General features: G+C 38.5%; 1 protein-coding gene across 3 annotated transcripts in view; it reads right to left on the minus strand.

Moving 5' to 3' along the window:
• The window catches only part of LOC108696212, a 39,253-nt gene extending 17,347 nt beyond the window's left edge, over positions 1-21,906 (minus strand). For 2 of the 3 annotated variants that reach the window (XM_018225359.2, XM_018225360.2), the window contains exons 1-2: positions 21,465-21,906; positions 7,813-8,576 (exon numbers count right to left, since the gene is read on the minus strand). In XM_018225359.2, the coding sequence (XP_018080848.1) occupies positions 7,813-8,576; positions 21,465-21,513 (813 nt within the window). In that variant the 5' untranslated portion in view covers positions 21,514-21,906. The remainder of the gene's footprint in view (positions 1-7,812; positions 8,577-21,464) is intronic. The other variant, XM_018225358.2, reaches the window with a different exon arrangement.
• Between the last annotated feature and the right edge of the window lie 219 nt (positions 21,907-22,125).

The raw sequence follows: 22,125 nt of genomic DNA on the forward strand, positions 1-22,125 counted from the left end.
TAATCTGATTTTTTGTCCCTCCTATTAAAAGCCATTTACACACTAGTGGAGACAGGAATTGTAGGTCATGGTACCCAGCCCAGGACAAAAGATACTTTGTGGGGCACAGTAATTTATATAAAGCAGGGTTCCCCATTAAATAGTCTTCAGCTATTGTTGATCAGTTGATGATGGTCCTTGTAAGTGCACATCGACAAAAGCTGAAGAGCAACAGGTCTGGGTTTCCTGATATAAAGTGCTACAATGACCATTTTATCCTACTGTAGCCATCTAGTCTTGCCATTGCCCCCACTCCATCTACCTGCAACTGCTGCATGTGCAAGGCCCAGAGTTTAGGCATGCCTAATAGCATGTACTGGACATCATGCACGTGATACATTTAAAGGTTTTGTGCCCAAGTATTTCCTTGCTGAGAAAGATTTAGTAAGTGACAACATTTCTTTGAAGCACAGGGTGGGAACAGCTAACAAAAAAAAAACTCTATTTCTCCAGTAGCTGGGCAGTTGCTGCTCAAGTCTACAAAGTTCTGTCTGCAGTTACTAGAAACAACCTAATGGCATGATTATCCCTTTCTTGTTTTCAACTTCCCAAGGATAATTTAGCAAAACCTGCTTTTCTTAAGCAATTTAAAAGGGTGACTCAGAAGAGAGCATCCAATGATGCTACCGGCAGCATAACGTTACATACAGACAGTAAAGTGAATATGTAATGAAGGTGGAGGTGAAAGACAAAAGGAAGTTTATGACTTGGAACTGCAACTGGAGTTATTTTACTTTACAGAGTCTATTGCAATTCTAGTTGTAAACACTCTGTATCACTCTGTGAAGTGACTTACAACATAATATTGTGTTTGTCATTGGCTAGATTATTCTAGTGCCTTACCTAAGCACGTATATTGAATTCCTTGCCTGCCATGGACCAATGAAGTGGGCTTTAAAGGCCCTGACTGCCATGCACATACGTTCTATGTTTCTTTATTCCATTGCCATGGGCAAGAAAGAGATTAAAGGGATGCTACCATTTCTTGAGCATGGTAGACCCCAAAGTGTTCCACATAGCTATAAAACTTGGAAACAGTGGACTGAAGTATGGTTACAGACAGGGGCAGAAGGGAAATTATCTCACCCAGTGTTTTGCCTTATACAGTGGGATGTGGCCATAGATGGATGCTGTGATATCCCATGAGACTATTGACTCCACTTCAGTGAATCACATACCTCCACTGTTTATTTGGCTCCGTGCACAGCACTACCCTTAGCCGGTGATACATTTATGGAATTATGCCTTTATTTAATGATAAATGGGCATCACTAGGGAATGCTGTCACCAGAGTCTGGTGTGGCCACAGGCAAGTGCCTATCACAGGGGCACATTTTAATACACTCCACACTACTTTCTTGTAGTTCCTAACAGCAGACCTCCCCAGGCACTTTTAGTCAGGTAGGAAACACATGGTTTATGACCCACTTCCTTCAGACAATGAAAGGGCAGGTCCTGGGGCAGTCAGCAGCTAGGGAGTGCATTTTTCTCTTGTTGCAGGAGGGTGACAGTTACAGTGGATACTTGTGTTGCAGATAAAGCCCCATACTAATCACAGGCTCTGATTTTCTGTGAGGCAGAACAGCAAATTTGTTCTAAAGTGCAAAAGCATGTTTCAAAATGTATAGTCTCCCTAAATGTAGCATGTGTTACACAACTTGCACCAGTGACATAAGGGGTGCAAATATTCCTTTAACTGCATGCAATTTAATGGCAAAAAAGAGCTCGAGGGAGCCCTGTAATTAAGTAGGATAGTCTAAAAGCTTTTTTTTTTTGGGGGGGGGATGTGATTTCGACAGGTCTTCCTACTCTGACTGCCAGAAGTAGTCACACATCCTGTCTCCTATAATCACCAGTTAGCTGTAAATGCCACTTTGCTAAAGTACTGTGGAAAACCATTGTGACACTTTGCCTCGCTCTGGAGTGTCACAGGGGAAGTAAAAGTTTAATGATGTCTACAAACAAGCATTAATATAAACGTTGATTAATGCTATTGCAATTACCTCCATACCATTTTATAGCCAGCAGAGGTAAAAATTGTATTTGTATCAATTCTGTATGTCCTACCATTGTACATCGCTGGGGTACAGGATGGCACTTTATAAAAACACTTTAATACCAATAATTAAAAGCCTCTCAATTCTTAAGTGGTGGAAACTAAAAGACAGGATCTTTTAGAGACAGTTATGGCTCCATCCATTCCTCTGTAAGAAGATTTTCCCATCAATATATAACAAGACCAAGCAGCAGAAACAATAAAACACGATGATATCCAGTGGACGGTTTAGTAATTTTAAGTTGGCAGGCACCCTGCACTGCCTGGAGACATTGGCTTGCACAGAGATACTGCAAAGGAACAAAGAACAATGACAGTTAACCTAGCTATGAAAATGGCACTTTCACTAAGGAAAATTGTCTGCTTTTCCTTCATACTGGGCTAAATTGTACACAGAAATTTTCTGGCATTGAAAGTGTGTACCATATAAGTTGTTCACAGTTCTTAGTTCTAATCCAATGTGTATTATTACATACCTCCCAATGGAAATAAAAAGAGGGATAAAAAAAGTTGCCGCGTGTAGCATGGCAATTTTGACCACGCCCATTTTAGCCACACACCCTAATTACCATGTTCATTTTTCTGTGGGTTTTTTTTTCCAGTTATTACAGTTTTGCTAATGAAGGTGAATTGCGAGTCTAAAGCTGGCCATAGACGCAAAGATCCGATCGTACGAATCAACGTACGATCGGACTTTCCCATCTCCCGACCCTCCACTAACCATTCAGATCAAAGTCCTTACCATTCCGATCAAATAAGAACAGATCACCCAATGTTCTGCCCCTGACAGCAATCGTACGATACTTATGTCTGACAACACTAGTGACAGTCTCCCACTGAAAATCGTACGATCGGCAATACACGCAGAGATATTATCGGCAGGCGACAGAAATTTTCTAACCTGTCCGATCGACCAAACGACCGATCTCCGACGGACGAAAAATGTCGGGACTCTCCACACATGGTCTGAAAATCGTACGAATCCACGATTCGTACGATCGGATCTTTGCGTCTATGGCCAGCTTAACTTTTCCCAAGGGACCTGTTATCTTATATAGTTACAATTACTTATTTGCTTATCTACAAATGAATCTTATTTTCTGTTGTGGCTGTTCTGGGCTCTCTGCCAAAAGCCAATTAAGTTAGAAACTTTGTTTCTTTTTCTGGCTGTTCCATGCAGAGAAAAACGGGACTTTCCAGTATAAATGAGGGACTGCAGGTTGAGCTGTCAAAATAAGAACTGTCCCTCTAAAAATGGGACAGTTGGGAGGTATGTTATTAGCTGTGTACCTAAATTGTTGAGGTCATCATATCTTATTCCCCATAGTCTTTCCCCAGGCCCCCATATAAATGCATACCAAATGTTTGGAGGCCAAATTTTGAATAATAGAAGGTCAGATCTCATAGATACATCTGGGACAGTTTAAGATTAAGGCAGTTTCATATAATTGCCCATCCATTCTGACCCGATCCCTGGTGTGTCTGTACCCAAGACACTGCGTCGGGCGCAGACACATGGAGCACATTTTGCCACGAATGCATTTTCACGCCAAAATCTGCTCCACGTGTCTGCACCCAGGCCGATGCAGTGTCTCTGGGTGCAGACGCACCAGGGATTAGATCAGAGCAGAGAGGCAGTAGCCTAAATATTTTGAAAAAGTAATCACTTTGTTTAATACTTCTTTCAATGTCCCAGTTAAACAAGGAGCAGCACTTCCTCAGGCGTTGTTCCTTAACACAATAACAATAACAAATTTTGATAGGCCACACCTTTGAATTTGTTAATAATTTTAAATTTAAAGAAGGAGCTTTAACACAGTTGTCTATAACTGTAGCCATATCGATTTTTTACTTTTGCAAATATGATTTAGTCACCTTTTCAGCCACATGGCGAAGTGGATTGGTTAGTTTTCCAGCCAATTGCAATGAACTGCCTGGCATGTCATTAGTGAAGAAACAGCAACCTAACAACCTGTATGGCCACATCATAATAAATGTCTTTGCTAAATATCTCAAACAGTTCTGTATATATGGGGTGTAAGGTAATGGCACTGGCCAAGCCATCATTGAAGAAGGGACAGGCCCGGACTGGCAATCTGTATGTTCTGGCAAATGCCAGAGGGGCTGCTATAAGGTGCCATAGAAAGTCACTATTTAGTGGGCTGGTGGTGGCTGTTTGGGCCTCTGTGTGGGCTAATTGGGCCTCTGTGTACCTGGAATGCCTATTTTGATTCTCAGTCCAGACCTAGGGACATGTGGTCCGAAACGTTTGATCGTGGTTGTAGTGTCTAATAGCACCATGGAATAAACTTGGGATCACCCCTGTTGCATCATCCAAAGGTATTTTCATATTGGCTAAATATCTTGCTTTGTATGGCGAATTCTGCCATATTGTGACGATACTTCTTTAAAATTTATCTATACAGTTCACAGTAGTTGATGATATCCATGCAATAAGTTTCTCAGTTGGGAAGCAAGGTTTGTGTTATGATTAACCACACCGTGGCCTGAAGGCATATCCGTAGTGATGACTGTACTTGTGCCCTAAGCAGTCTACTGTAATTAGTTGTAAGTTTAATTAGAAAAAGTCCGGTGTGCAACTACATCCTGCAGCTCCAGAACTTACAAACACAGGTTACATAATAATCTAGCCATTGTACAGTGATGTCCCAGCATCCCAACATGACTACTGCTGAGTAGATAGCTGTTACCCACTGCTGTGCTTATTTCCATATGGGATAACTATAGTGATTTTATAGCTGCAGTGAAATTACCCATGCAGTATAGTGATTATTATGGCTGTCTCCAGAAAGTTACCATGAAATTGCCCACTTCTTAAGAACAAAGGCTATGGCCAAATAAAAGAAGCTTCACTTTTAAGTTAATGAAGCCTGACTTAATTTTTATGGTGCCACTGCCCTTTACAATTCTGACAGTCCTTTGGAAAAAGGCTAACGCATGTATCTTTTCTGATACATCAATCTGTCCCCTCTTATCTTATTCACGAGTGACAAACAAAATAACTGAAGTTATTTTTTTTTTTAACAAAAATCCAGAAACTGGTATATTTGATTTCTCTGATGACTGTAATCTTTTTTCAATTCAGGGTAAACACAGCCAACAATGCTATAATACTCTTTAATTTCTTCACTGTTTGCCCTGCGTATGGGAGATTAATGTGCCTTTTGAAACCATGTCAAACAATGGACAATATCTCTGTTCATGAAACTCTTTTCATCAAAAGATAAATTGCCGGGCTTGTTTTTTTTTTTTTTAATGCCCAATAATGATACAGTTTTGATATAAGTCAACAGTCTGTCAGTGCCGAGGATAAATCTGAGCTCTGAAACTATAGGGAAAAAAAAGTACTGGCCACTTGCCAACATTCTTCTAAGGGCCGTCTTTTTGGAAATAACATTTCTGTGTAAAATGTAAATAATTCAAAACACGTCGAGCCCGAGATGAGAAATGTTGATGATTATACCATCAGGAAAAACTGCAACAGAGAAGGCAAATCTAGTGAGGCAGGAATAAATTCCACATGTTCGTGTTTAAATGTTTTCATATTGTGCTTTAAGCAGTACATAATGAGTGTCATTGCTTTGCAATATGTTATGTGTGTTCTGTATGAGGGACAATCACAATTAACTGGATAAGAATAAACCTGATGGAAGGTGGAAAGGTTGTTGCCTATTTACTGGGACAGAGACAGAGATCAGGGCTTTGCAAGGAAATAAAGCATCTTGTTTAATGAGTGAAATTCAATTCATTTAATAATGTAACCAATGTACCGCTCCACGAACATTCTTCCCCAGGTTTCCATTCTTAATCCTTCCTAAGACCTCAGACTAGTTCTGCTTTGCTGTAATGCTAATTGGAGTGGAACAAGAATCCCATAGCTTGATTAATTGGGCAATATGTTCTCTAATGACCCCAAAAGAATGAAAAAAAGTGCTTTTTTAAAATTGTAATTTGGCTTCTAAACCAGGGGCCAATGGGCTTTTCTAAGATATAATTTTATACCATTTGGCTGAGTTTTAGGGATTTTTTTCTGCAGAGAATTAAATGACACCACATAATTTTAATTAACATTAGTGTTGCCATTATTTATTTTTCAATTCTTTGTTTTAATTCACCTTTAACCTCACCCTATCCCCTGTATTTTTGTGTTACGTGTAGTCCTTGCCAGGGCTGTATTACCACATGTATTCCTTAGCCCACTTGAAGCTAAATCCAATGGCAGGCTTGAAGGATTTATTTTAGGAGTTTTTTTTTCTATACAGATGACGCCCCTTCTAAAGCTGCCGACCTAGGCACGGGCCCTTGGGTGCCTATATAGAAATGCGTCCCTTCCAGCAAGATGGATGGATTCTGTCAAATCTCTGAAGTTTCCCACTTTGGGTCGGATTCAGTTTAGTGAAAAAAAAGGGTTCTAACACGTGAAAACTCATGGACGATATTCAGTTTGAGATTCGATTAAAAGAAAATTAACTCAATGTTTATCACAAGAAAACTCTGTGAAATTCTATGGGAAAAAACTGGAACTTAATTATGAGAAAAGTTTTTTCTCCTTGAATTGAATCCTGTCCACGAGTTTTTCAAGTGAAAAACCATGAGATAATTTTTTTTCACTGAATCTGGCCCTTTGTTACTAAAAAATTCCACCCACAAACACTGACTGTGCTGATGGTATAGATATAGCCAAAAATAATGTATCAAAATAATGAGGAAATACAGTTTGAAATGCAACCAATGAAAGGGACTTTCTGTTTTCCAAAATGTATGCAAATCTCTTTTTTTCATGTACAACACGATCTCAAACATAAATTCCACTTTTTATGGTAACGATAATATGTAAATGTTGATACTATATGACAAAAATTTCATGAAGGTGCAATTTGTATCTTCTATCATTCCCCTTTAAATTGCTTAATTTCTCCGAAGCTCAGAGAACGTGAATGTAGCCAGGCATTTTTTAGTCAATAATTAACTATAATCGTGAGTTACATTCTTATCCAGCCAATCCCATTTACTTCAAAAGCCAGGAATTCTTTTTGGACTCCCCTAAACTCTATGGACTCAAAAGGTCCCAATTTGTAGTTTACTCAAAGTGGAACAATGGCAGCTACTGTATGTCTAAAGGGGTAGATCATCATACAACTAACAGTTAACTGACTTTCAGTTAGGTTTTTCTGTGTGTGTTGTTTGTTTTTCAAATATTTACATTTTTTATTCTGCAGGTTCTCAGGCATAGAATTTGTACTGTTATCTGGTCGCTAGGACTTAACAGCAACCAGGCAGCAGATTGGAAGTCAGTTTGGAAAATAAATAGGAGTGAGCTTAAAAAGTCATGAAGTCACGAAGAAATACTTTCCACATATATTTCATATTTCATAATGCAAAGAAATCGTTATCAAGGTTTTACTGCTGATTGATTTCTAATAATTAAAGCTTTCTGTGAGTTCTGTATTCACTAGAGGCAAATAATGAATAATGAGTTGAGCCTTAAAAAAGATCGATCAGACCTCTATCAGTAAGAGGAACATCCAGCCTGCATTAATAGGAGGTACCAACAATGAGGCATAGCTTTGATATTTTACTTGATAAATGTTCTGACATATTAACAGATAGCAGCCATTATGGCACAGAATATCCCTTAATATGTATTGCTCTCTATATATAACTTTCTCCTGTATATTACTATTTGTTCTTCTTACCTCGCTCAGTCTGCAACACTCATCCATGTATTCATCCAGACTGTCACTTGTGTGGTATCTTTTCAGTTGATTGTCCATATTTATATTATCAATCCCATCAAAGGTGTCTTTGTAAAAATCATTCATAGATTTGCTGTCTTCTCCCATTGCAGATGAAAGTTTAGTACTGGAGACGTCTTCTGTAGATTTGTTTTGGTTACTGCTGGAGGGTAATTCCAAATCTTCTTCCTCTTCTTGGCACTCTATGAAATCTTCCATGGTAGTTCCAGGATCCTCTCCATTTTGTTTAACATTACTTATGTAATCTTCAGAGTGTTCAATACCATTGAGAAATGTGTGGGACTCTTCCTCAAGGGCATGTGGCTTTATTTCCAGATGCCCAACAGTGGGAGATGAAGATGCACTGAGCACTCCAGAATCACACGAAGAGTCCCGACTGTGCATCACAAAGCTCTTTTCAGACCCTTTAGGAGTAGATGGTGAATTGGCACCACTTGGCATCTCAACACCAGAATCGTCGGATTCAAATTTATATAACTGTTTGAGACGGGAAATTGAATCAGATACGGCCAGCCGAGAGAGCTTATTGTCATAAGCCAATTCAGATTGGTTTCCTTTATTGGGCAAATCAGAGGATTTGTGAGCTTTGGGAAAGGTGTTTCCATTCGCGCAACATGATTCTATCAGGTCAGGATCGTTTTCTTGAGATATTTTCTTTATTTGTGTCAGGACCACCTCTCCCCCAGTCTCAGCTGTCTTTTTCCCTGTTAAAAAAGGCAGATACTTTAGATAAGTATATATATATATATATATATATATATATATATATATATATATATATATATATTGCTCAGTCTTGTTAAACTATAATTGCTATTGCTTTCTGTAAACTTAGACTAAACCCAAGAAAATCGTATTACTAAATCAAAGGGGACTGGTAATGAAAAGCATAAATGTAAATGTAATGTTCATCCAAAGCTGCAAATCATTTGAAAAAATAAGTTGAAATTAAGCCATTTATTCTGGCACAATGCATTAATGTACAATATCAATTAATTCAATTAGGGCTATTTTTATACAAACTGAGTGCTTTGTTGTATTACTACGGTCATTGAGTAATAGTGATAATTGTTAAGATCATGTAGTCTGAATTGTAAAAAAAAAATCATCGTTTTGCTGTCTGTTTATTTACAGTTATGGGACCTGTTATCCACAAACTCGGGTTTTCTGAATAAGGGATAAGCATACTAAAAGATAAATTTAACATTAAATAAACCCAATAGGATCATTTTGCCTCCAGTATGGAAAATGTATCTCTTAGTTGGGATCATATAAAAGGTACAGTTTTATTATTATAAAAAGGAAATAATTTTTAAAAATGTGAATTATTTGCTTAAAATGGAGTCTGTTGGAGATGGTCTTCCTGTAATTCTGAGCTTTCTAGATTATGTTTCCAGATAACAAAGCCTATACCTGTATTAAGGAATGCAGCACCATTAAAAAAAGCTGAAGTAAGTGATCCTAATAATTTAGTCTTAGATATATACATCATACACTAACAAATATTTTCATGCAAACAGAGGTTAAGTTAATATCACACACATATTTGTACTCCTCACCTTTACTTAGAAACAGGTGTATGTTACAGTTACCGAATTGTTTAAAGAATTCAGAAAACTTTGCTATGTTTTTCCCTCTCCAAGAAAGGGAAACAACAGGAAATGTGTTCTAGGTTTAGAAATACGATTTACCTTTACTTAATGGTAACAATGGTAAGATTTACAATTCATTTCCATTTAAATACCAATGAGGTCACAGCTTATTGTGTAGCAATAACATTTAATCTCTACATGGCTGAATGCGTTATGAAATTGTGAACTACTATGCTGCTTCTCTACCAACATCAATGCTCTTCAGAAAAAGATGACGTCAATGAGGTAGAAATGGGGAATGCTTTGTCATGGCATGGTGGTATTAATGATACCCATTACTATGTACTATGTACATGAAAACTCCATTGAAGTCCAGGGAAAGATTGGGATTATATTAGGAGGTATGTTCTTAGTTATACTTGGGTTTAAATGATATTATTTATTTAAGTATAAACTTCAGGCACAATATACTTCATACCCTATGGAAAGGACCTGACAAATGATATCTTAATTATGATGATTATGGCCTATATAGGTAAATTATACATTTCCATTAAATAAATAGCAATAGGGAACCTGTAGACTACACAGAAGTTATGTAACCATAATTATCTTTAGGACAGAGACACATGTGGAGATTCTGGGAGATTTAGTCGCCCGGCGAGAAATCGCCTCTTCTTCGGGCGACTTATCTCCCCGAACTGCCTTCCTGCCAACTAGAGACGAAATCGCCAGGGGGATGGCACTCAGGGCACTTAATTTTCCGAAATCGCCCAAAGTTGCTTGACGAGGAAACTTCGCGTGACTTTGGAAAACTAAGCGCTCCGAATGCCATCCCGCCGGCAATTTAGTTTCGAGCCGGCAGGAAGGCATTATGGGGAGATTAGTGGCCTGAAGAAGAAATGATTTGTTGATGGGCGACTAATCTCCCCAAATCTCCACATGTGTCTCTGCCCTTAGAGTATAACAGCCTAAGGATAACTGTGTTATTCCCTGGACTCAATGTCCAGGATACCAAGGGACTTTTTAAAGAATGAGCACTATGTAGAGCAGCATGCTCTGTGTAAAGGAAGCAAAAAGCATAGGGGCCTAGAAGTGTTTAAAGCAGCAGCAATACAATATTGCCTTTAGTTTATAGGGAGGATGTGAAGCTCTTCTGATTCATTGCCAAGGCTGCTACAGTACCAATCACAGGGCATGATCTGACTTTTTGTCAGGAGGCAAAATGATTTATACTCCCACAACTGCACAAATGTATCTAAACAAATAAAAAAAATGACTGTAAAATATTTTACAGTCTATAAAGATTTTCTGTGTAGTCAACAACAAAACGATGGTTGATAATGTGATTAATTCTGTACTTGAAGGAGAGCATTAAGTTCTTCCTCATTATGAACTGACCAGGACCTCTGCTTTTTCCTCATCCTAATCTTCTTAGCGGGCTCAGTTTTCAAACACCTGATATTCCACTTTAACCTTTTCCTGTTTATATACCTGAAGACTTTGCAGGGATGGTCTTGGCTCTGATTTGCAATCTGTCTGTTACTTATTTATTTAATTGCTTATTATGATGCATCCCTTATGACTTACGAATTTGCATTAGGGATTTCAACTTCTTGTTGAATTTGTTTCCCTTTGTTCTATTCTGTATTACAATATGAAAAAAATGGGACTTTACTTGTTGGTTTAGCCAGCCTAAGTGTTTCCTACTGATGGATTTAGCTTACATTTTTTTTCTAATTATTACATTTGCTTTTTTATACAAACATATATAAGACTATAGAGCAATTTACTAGCGCCTGTGTTGGACTTATACATTTGTTCCAACAAATAGGGCAGCACTGGTAGGTTGGCAAGTCATAGGGCAGTGGTATGTATAGAGCTTTTTTGAATGACATGCAACTTTGGGGACACCTACAAGCTTCCCACCGGCTGCCCCATATAAATACAATGCATTATGCAGGCATTTTGGAGCACAAGGATCCCACAGGATCCAATGGTGGAGCAGGGTAGAAAGTGTGAAAGACACGCTTGCGCCAATTTTTTTGCACTTTGCACCCTGCGCCTCTGCCAGTAAATAAGGAAGCAACAAACATAAACAGCAATTTACCAGGGGTAAGGAAATTTCCCTGCAAAAACCATTTACACCTTGTTTTAATGGTTCTACATTCCTTTGTAGGTTTAAAATATTTAGCCAAACCAACAATTTTATTAAGTGTCACATCTTTGCTGTAAAATATGCCAAATGTGACACTAGTTTCAGGGTGTTTATATTTCCCCACCTCTTTTCTTTGCCTTAGTGATGTACTTAAGTTCACAAGACCATAACAAATGTAACCTAGTTACATAGTAGTTACATGTTACCCCATGTGGTTCAATTTGACTTCCACAGCCTTTATTGTCTGGGAATAGACAAATACTTTTATTAATATATAAGTATTTTTTATTAATATTATGGCTTCCACAATTTAGAACAAATTAATATTTGTGAAAAACCAAAGTCTTCATTTACAGTATTTTTAGTTATGTGACCAGACACAATCAATCCATTTAATCCCCTTTATATCTTTTTATTAGATCTCTTTGTGAATGTATGAGTTAAAACAAGGTCAGGAACTGTTAATTCTCACTTTAATAACCTCCATCTCACTGACACATTTCCTGCTTTTTATGTTTTGGCCTGAGACTTACTTTATCAGTTTTAAGGTAGAAGACCCACTTAACAGACATTCCTGTGTAGGATGATAGTGAGTCCCTTTCAGTATACTGAGCAGTAAAATGTGCACCTGCTTAGCTTCACGAGAAAGGTTTGCAAAACAGTACACACATAGCTGACCTTGCTTGCCCTTGAATTGGTAATGCATTCTAAAATGTCCAGTATAGTTCAAGTGTAAAGGCAGAATGGCAGTTCCATGCCCAGCAATGACCATACATTGTTGATTCAAGGAGTCTAAGCAAATGATCAATTCACAGGATGCCGTTATAAAAGGTTCTGAAATATATCTGCATGGGGGAATCTAGGAAAGTGTATTAAACAAGATAAATGCCTGCAAAAAATGCCTAATGCATATAGGGGAATGGCAGTTCAGAAAAATCATACTATATAACATTTACTACATATTTGCTATGGGCTATTTCAGATCAGTTGACAGCAACAGCATAAGCTATAACTTCAAAGGGCACTGTTCACATTTAAAAAAAAAAGTATACTAGGGTGTAACACCTTCCAGCTTTCTCAAAATAAGAATAGTTTAGTCCCCTTTTACCCAAAATATGCAAAGTTATGCACTATGGATCTCCCCAAAGCCAGTCCATTTTCTGTTATATTAAAATAACGATAACTGGTAAGTATGAGCCCCACTTGCACACTGATCTACTTTTTTCTTTAAAAAAAAAAAAAAAGTTATAAAATGTTGCTGGTAAATAGTGTAATTTTACTTTAAAAGTACATTATTCATTCTGTACACATTAGAGTGTAGTGATAACAGTAATGCAGCTGAAAGATCATGCTCTAGAGATAAAGTGTAGTTTTTGTGCTTTGTTTTGCATCGTCTTTGGACAATTGTGTTTGAAGCTCAAGATGGTGCAGGTGCAGTGATCATGTACCATTAGACATTCTGATGAAAGGATACTGTGAAGAGATGAAAGCTAAAGGAGTGGGTCCCCCAGTGCTACAGCAGCTTTAGGCCACTGTCTGGTCATTTCTGCTAGAATGTTATGCAGACTGGGTTTTAATTTGCAGTTAAGATGGATAAATGAGTGTGGAATTATAGTTTTATTTAACTGAAGGGTAATTTAATCTGCTTCTAAAAACCCCATAGGAATGAATAGAACGTGGGTGAGATTTTATTTATTACAATCTGCCCTGTAGTGTCCTAACAGATACAATTATCAGTATTGTAGCTCCATGTGTCATTGCCCTAAAACACCCAAATTCTGTAATCGATCAAATATACCTCTTGTCTGTTGCTCACAGTGGCCTAAATATAGGTACTTATTTATAAATCCCTGGCTAGGAGGCACGTTTTGGTTGTATAAAACCAGATGTACTGCCAAACAGAGCCTCATTTAGACTGCAAGTTCAATAGGGCTACCAAACAGCCAACTACAGCCCTTATTTAGCACCTACAGGAGCTTATGTTGCTTATGTTGCTACCCAACTCTTTTTACAATTTAATGGTAAAAAAGGTTGGGGTCCCCTGCTCTAAAGGAAGTCAAACCTGTAGTCAGCCAGTGGCTCATTCTATGGCAGTTAAAGAGATCCTGACACCAATTTTGTAATTTTTTTTACATCTATCATAATATTGCCTTTGAAAACTACTTATAACTTTGCCATAAAGTATTTGCACAATGTTTTTACATTGCCTGTCTGCCCCATGTTCCTGCATACCTCCCAACTGTCCCGTTTTTAGAGGGACAGTCCCTCTTTTGACAGCTCAACCCGCAGTCCCTCATTTGTACTGCACTGAATAGGCAGAAAAAGAAACAATGTTTCTAACTTAAGTGGCTTTTGGCAGAGAGCCCAGAACAGCCACAGCAGCAGATAAGATACTTTTGTTACAATTTCGAGGTAAGCAAACGAGTAATTGTAACAATATAAGATAACAGGTCTCTTGGGAAAAGTTAGACTCACAGCTTAAGGGCTGGGACACACTGGGCGATTTGGGGAGATTTAGTCGCCTCGTGACTAATCGCCGCTACTTTTCTCCCGGAATGCCTCCCCTCGCTCTGCGCCTGGATAAAATGAAAAGTCTCCGGCACTAATCACACACGGCTCAGGCGACTTCGGAAAACGAATCGCCGCGTGTGATAAGCGCAGGCGACTTTTCATTTTATCCAGGCGCAGAGCGAGGGGAGGCATTCCGGGAGAAAAGTCGCGGCGATTAGTCGCCAGGCGACTAAATCTCCCCAAATCGCCCAGTGTGTCCCAGCCCTAAAGGACAATTCATCTTCATTAGGAAAACTGTAATAACTGAAAAAAAACACAGAAATATGTTCAAACTTTCATAACCTGCCAATTTTTGTAAAATAAACATGGTCATTAGGGGGCGTGGTCACAAAAATGGGCATGGTCAAAACATTGCAACAACTTTTTCGTCCTTCTTTTTATTTCCAAAATGTTGAGAGGTATGAAGTGGGCTGCCATATTTGTGCAGCAGGAGCCCATTAGCATTAGAGACTTTAACTGACAGGCTGAGATGCGACAGTCAGGTTTGCAAAACAGTCAGGTACTGAAACTTCAACTAACAATTGCTTACAAAAACAAACCTCTCGGCAAAAAACATGACTTATAGGTAACTTTTAATGTACATTCATATTTTAAAAAGTATTTCTGTTTTTTAGTGTCAGTATCACTTTAAAGGGCTATGCTAAAACATCTATCCATTATAAGAATGCATTTTCAAGGGAAAAAGCAGCTTTGGTTATAGTACTGAGCCAATTCCACCTGCATTATTCAGCCTCTGTTAATCACTTCCCTTGTTATCACTGCTGAACTTTGTGTAGCCCACTCAAGGATCAACAGTTAGGGGCTTTTACCTGATACTGCCAAGGGAAGTGATTAATGTCCTCCATATCCTCCTTCATCATATGAAGGGGCTGCACTGAATCTTGCCAACAAGCAAGGAACTAACTATTCAGTGCACTAGTCCAGGGTAATTAGCATTCCTTTCTTAGCACTCATACAAAATTGTTCACTCCAGCACCGGTGCTTTGTTTCACAGTTCACTGTGTAAGAGACATCATTCCTTGCCAAATAATTCTTTATAATAGGTATGTTGGAACATTCGGGAGCATATTTATAAAGTTGTATGAAATATTTTACACTGAAAAGGGTGAAAATAATATGGTATACTTAGAAAGCTCTATTGTATTCCTCTTTCTCACATACACAGAAATTATAGATTTGTATCTGAATATTTATAGAAATGTGCATTTACTTTTACACCAGGCTTGTGCCAAGGAATACACCACTATTTTAAATCTATTAAAATCTGGCATAAGCGATCAACAATGATCCCTCACATATTGAACGAATCCTCCAGAAAGCCCATAGATGAATAATGGCAGGAGGAACTGATGTAAGTAAACCTTCACAAACAAACCTCATTTACTCTCGGATGCACAATTAGGAATTGTCTCATAAAATGGATATTTGGGGGGATGTTAGTCAGTGGGTGCCACCTCTATTTTTATTCAGTTTTGAACAGTAATGCATCTAAAAGAAGAGCATTATGATAGTGTGATGGAGTGTCGCCACATAAAGCACTTACTGCACTAAAAATGTATGCCAATGTGTATATTATAGTTCTCATTTTGTTATTCAAGGTGCCTTGCTCTTTCGGTCCTGTACATATTTATCTTCCATCTTGAGTGTACTTGGCCTGCAGTTTTATCAGATTTCATTGGCCGTCCTGTTCGCACTCGCTTTTTTTTAAATTCATTTACGTGCTACTTTGTTCAACAGCAAGAATTTATTTGTTATAGATTATTATTACAGATGGCATCCAAGAATGAGCTAATAAAACTGAGCTAATGTATGCTATGGCAACGCTCAGCGGTTAAATTGGATTTGTTAACTCAAATAAGACTTTGCGGCTATTGGTTTGAAAAGATAGCTAGTGAGAAAGGTTGATTCATTTAGTGCCAGATCATGGTTTTATTGCTGCAAACACATTAGGAGTAGGGTATTTAGATATGAATAGCCCATGATCTGTTACCATTAAACATTCAAATAACCCTTCCACATACAGATTTAGTTAGGTGCAAATAATGAACCTGCACCTTACAGGGGATAACAACAAGTAATGTAATGGTGCAGAGTTGCAAGGGCCATGTAAAGGATCGGAATAAGGGTAACTAGTATGATAGAACTACATAACAGCTTCCCCCAGTCCTCTGAATGTAACACTGTAGCTTAGTCTCCTCTTTCCGGTTGCAGGTTGTCCATTCCAGTTCCTTCTTATTTCACCTTGAGTGATAAGACATAGTGGATTTGAAAAAAGCCTCTCCATAGAGATGGGGTCAGGGGTCATTGTGTAAGCTTAGTCCTAGAGTTGTTCCACGCCACAGGCAATCAATACTTTTGCTACAATTCCACTTAAATTCACATACAATTCAGTGAAACAAGAAGTGAAGTGAAAGATGAGTTCATTCTGCATGATATCTCTTTCAAAAACAACACTAAGCAGCTCCTTCATACACAACATTTTATCTCAACCTTCAATGAATTGGCTGTTTTATTGTTGGAAAAGCTATAACTGTAGCTTTATGTACACCGTGCCTGTTCGAACCAAAGCTAAATCTATACATTCCTGTGACTTTAAAAGAGAAAGTAACCCCTTGCTACTAAAATCCCCTACCCTACATAGACCCCCCTCCCTGCTCCCCCCCCCCCAGCCTAGGTGCTACCTTTGCTAAAAGCCCCTAACTCTTTACTTACCCCTCTGTGCAGATTCTGTCCAGTGTAGTTTACGGCAGCCATCTTCTTCTCTTTGATAATCTTCGAGAAGTAAGTGCCATACCGGCACATGCACAGTTGGAGCAATTTTCTGTTTCGCATGTGCCGAAAGTCACGAAAATTGCTGAAGCACTGGAAGAAGACCCGAAGATTACCAAAGCAGCTGAAGATGGCGCGCGTGAACTCCGCTGGGCAGAATCTGCACGAGTGGTATGTAATGAGCTAGGGGCATTTGCCCGGGGTAGCAGCTGGCTGAGGGGGAGCAGGGAGTGGGGTCTATGTAGGGGGGTAGGGGATTTTAGTAGCAAGGGTTCGTTTCTCCTTTAAGGCTAGGGCCAGATGATTGCCCCACCTACACCCTGCTGCTCCCCTTCTTTTCTTCAGGTGGGGGCGGATTTCTGCATGAAATGCAAAATGCTGTGTCAGTGCTGAAATCCACTGTGTCTGCCTGCACCAGAGCGGAGACAATACTGCCAGGTGCAGGCAGACCCAGAGCAGAGGAGCAGATTTTTGGCCTGTGTTTCTCCACATGCCGAATCATTTGGTCCTAGCCTACAGCTCTGAACAGAGGATTCTGTTTTTTTCTCAAATTTAAATATACAATTACTGGTTTGATTTGGTCTGATCTTTCATAGTGGACATGTTTTTAGCCACAAATGATAAATTGGGTACATGCCTACCAATAATAACATTGGCATATTGTGCTGAGTAAACATACTGGAAGGTTCTTGAAGTAAGTTTACCCCATCTTGGAGCTTCTCAAGACATTCCAGGGGTACAGTGTGCTAATGAGGTGAACCTACCCATTATACTCTGGATACCCAACAAGCTGCATATTTTAAAGGAGGCATGATAGTCTAGCAACCTGAAGCCTTGAGCAACAGTACTCTCTGGAAACAGAAGCATGAATTTGTATGTAACCTTTACATTTCTCTGAATCAAGATTAAAAGTCCTGACTAAATTTAGAAAATGTCGCTGTTTCTTTAGAGAGCTCTCTCACACCTTTTCAGTGTTCTCAAGAGATCTGGTGGTGGGGAATTCAATGGGAAGACACACACTGTCATGCGTCTGAACACTGACAAGAGGACAGATAAGACATTCAGGGCATGTTAAAACCAGAACAAAGAAGACTAAAGGGTAAATGTCAACAGTATTTAGTGTGTTTAAAGAAAATAAAGAGCATTAAATTGTTGTATTTGTTAAAACAGCTCTATTGTTCTGTAGAGCATCCAGACGACACTGTGATAACACCTCTGGTCTAATGCATCATTTAAACCTGCTGAAAGTTTCAGCAATGCGTTTTTCCTAATTTGAGGCTTCAGACGCACAAAAAAAAAATAATAACCTGTTTTCAAAATATATGGTGTGTGATCTGGCAGAGATAAGATAATTTATGAGACAGTGGTGTTTGGACAGGCCATGAGTCATTAAACAGCTCCCGATCATGTTTAGACAGATGTTATATGGTATGAAATAGAATTCATTTGCTCAAAGGCAGTCTGCTAATTCCAGCATCTCTTTGATCAGGATCCATGTTAAAACAATGCCATTATACTGGGATAATACATTAATCTTTAGCTGCAGTTGTAGCCAGTTACACATTTGTTGTTTCAGATAGGAACAAGCTTCATGGATAACAACTTAGTTCTTACATAGGGCTACCCCCACAATTAAACATTAATAATTATGTTTTTTAATATATTTTATAGACCAGGCAAGAAAAAGGGCAGATCCTACTGTGTACACTGAACTTTCCTTCTGTGCATATTTACACTTATACCCATGAGTGAGATTAGCCATGTTACTTGCTTTGGCTGAATTATTCTCTACAGATTTCAATAAGACAATGCAATCATTATGGCAGTTCTCATGCATATGTTTAGTAAAAACATGCAGAGTAGGAATGTTCTTTGCATGGAGTAAGCCATTTGTCACAGTTAAATGTTTTTTGAATGATACTGTAAAAGTCATTTAAATTGTCTGGAAGGATTTTATTGTTCTGATTATTTATTTTATACCCAAGCAAGTACTAGAGCACTAAGGGATGCAAGAGCACGTCACGTATTGAGCACTTGCACCCAATGGAATGTTGATCAAAAATCCAGAGCTCGGTGCACAGAACAGTATCAGGAGATGCTGCCTAACTGTCTGGTAATTGCTACAGATAACTGGGCCAAAAGAATCATAATATACACCACCTTCCATATATATATATATATATATATATATATATATATATATATATATATATATATATTTACTTAATAGCTATGGTTATAACAATGCACTTGTGTTTAATCCACGCTTTTGCAATAACTGTACAGCTGGCCATAGACACAAAGATAACATCGTACGAAAGAAGATTCATACGATTTTCGAACAACTTTTTTCATACCATGGCGATCGATCGTTTAGTCAATCAGACAGGTTAAAAGATTTATATTGGCTACAATAAGATCTCTGCATGTCTGATGATATCAATGGGAGATTGTCACTACTATTTGTCAGACTTTTATTCAATTGCCGTCTGTCAATTAATGGCTTGAGCATCGTGTGATTTGTTCTCTTTACTACTTTATTTTAATCTGAATGGTTAGTTCCAGGTCAGAAGATTGGCACGTACGATCATTAGTCCGACAAAGGCTATAATCTGAATGTCTATGGCCAGCTTTAGTTATAGAGCGAGAAACAGACAACGATTGGTGAGTTAAAATAAATCAGGGACTTTTGATTACCAAGAGACTGTCCTTGGGATTTAGGGTAGCTGGCATCTATAAGGTCATGCAAATATCTTTTGCAGGCAATTCATATCCAGCTAGTTGTACTGCAATCATTAAGGCTGGGTAAGGCATTCCTATAGTGAATGGAAGGCGTTGAAGTGTGATACACACCTAATTATTAGAGTGCAGTTTATAATTAGCCAGATTAGACTGATGTCAGTAACAAAACATTATCCACATTTAATATTTTATCTTTTTAATTAGCCACATTTTATAAACTACAACGGTTTTAAAATGACCACCATAAACTAGTTATGAAGCAAATAACAATATTAACATATTCCACAGAAAGTAGCTCTTTACATTCACGTCATTCAGGTCCTGCAGTATGATCCTGATTTAGAGTTTGGTTAACTCTGCTAGTGGCAGTTGCAAATGTCTCACATCATTCAGGTACATTATCACTTTGGCAGAATAGTTTGGCACATGGGAACAGCAGCAACTGTTTCAGAGCTAGGGTCCATTCACACAAGTATTGCTGTAAATCAGTAATATCAATGAACCAGAAGACATGCCATAGGTCTCAGAGATGTCTATATTGCAGCTAGCATTAACATTGGGACAGTCACTATCAAGGGGAAATTCATTTTTATAGCTCCCCATTTTTGTACCATGTTCTACTGTTGCCATATTGCTCCATTATACCATTTATGCCCCACTGAACGCAGTACAGCTGTCATTTACATCCCCTAAAAGCAGCTCTAGAAACCACAAAGTCAAGGAGAAATCTTCAGTTGAAATTATAGTTCAAATCGCTGCTGTAAACCCCAGCTAATTCCCAACAGCACTGAAGAACCTTGCCAGTTTACACAAAGCACAAGTTGCACAAATAAATCTGTTCAACAAAATGTAGGTATAAAAATGGCATAGAGAATGAATGAGCAGTGATCTGTGTTACAATGGCTCACCGCTATTACTATGGTTTTCATAGCAGTTTAAGGCAACAGCTTTTAAAAGTGGCACCAAATGCACAGCACTGCGTAGAATGGCCAGAGAGGATGTATTCACAATTGAAAAAAACTATCCTAGCCTCAGTCAATAGCACTACAACAAGCTTTCCAGTGTCATGCAACAATTTCTAGTCTAATTGCATGTGAACCAGTTCTATGGAGGAATATCTTGTTTTTCCGTACAGAGAGGAATCAGATTTTAGTGCATAGGAAAACTAGCAGAATTGTAGCAATGACTAGAGAAAATACATGTTTACTGTCATCTAATATCTCTCATAGCTCTATCTTTATGCCAATATCCACAGCAGTGAGAACTTCACCTAAAGTCTAAGTAACACATCATTTTTAGATTTTCTGTTCTGTTTTATCAATACTGATGTTTAAAGTATAAAAAAAATAGAAAATGCTCAAAGTGCCAGGTCGATGGTGAGTATGTATTTCCTACTAAATCACCTTTTCACCGAAATTCGGACATTCAAACCATTAACACAAATAATTGGTTTTAAAATACCCAAGTCCTAATAACTCAAAGTTACTGCATTATATAATGACTTCATGTTATTTTTTTTAGATGTGAACATTATTGTTATTATTATTATTATTAATAATAAACATTAGTGGCTCCCCAATATTTCTGAACCAGTAAAGAAAACGTCTCATACAGTTAAAAAAAAAGAACATTTTATAGACAACAAAATTTACATTTATGGGTGAAAACCTATTTTCATGTTTGAGCAGGAATATAAACAGGAGACAAGAACTGCTAAAAGGTCCAAAGTATAAAAAACTAAAGTCTGGATATTACATTACCTCTCCTCCAGGATGGCATAATAGAGAAGGACTTGTGCCAATTAAACATTGTCCCCTCCTGGGCAAATTCTGCCAATAGCTTGTATGCCGGAGCACCTTTCTGCCAATTCCCCCCTGTGCTTGGTCAGGACCCTGTGAGCTTCTGTTTAATGGCTTGTGCCTGCTAATTGGCAGCAGGGGATTGTGCAGTTTGCAGGTCAGGATCCATGGCTGTCAGTCTGGGAGAGATGTGAGCAGAGCCTGGGAGGCAGAGCCAGATTTCCAGCAGTTAAGAAGAGGAGCTTGGAGGCTGGATTCCTGTGTGAGCAGCGAAGGAAACTGAAGCTGAGCAAGTGACTTTCCTTTCAGAGGCTGCCTGGCTGAACTGTAGGTGGAACCCAGCCAGAAGTGACTAAAAAGGGAGCAGCCCAAAGGAATGTATCTCCCTTGGCTGATAAGCCAAGATGACTGCAAGAGCTCAATCTTACCTCTGTTTTAAAGCCCCCCTGGAAATACCTAAGTGCTTTCACAATCTTGGTACACAGTATTCAGCCGAGTTCAAATAACTTTCCTCAGAGCAAATACAATAAAAAAAAATGTAGCTATGAATATGCTGCGGTGTGAAATAATCACAGTTATTCACTGGCACCCACAAAATCAACTGCCAAAACGCAGTGAAGTA

This window comes from Xenopus laevis, chromosome 7L, assembly GCF_017654675.1.
Source record: "Xenopus laevis strain J_2021 chromosome 7L, Xenopus_laevis_v10.1, whole genome shotgun sequence".
NCBI classification, from domain to species: Eukaryota; Metazoa; Chordata; class Amphibia; order Anura; family Pipidae; genus Xenopus; species Xenopus laevis.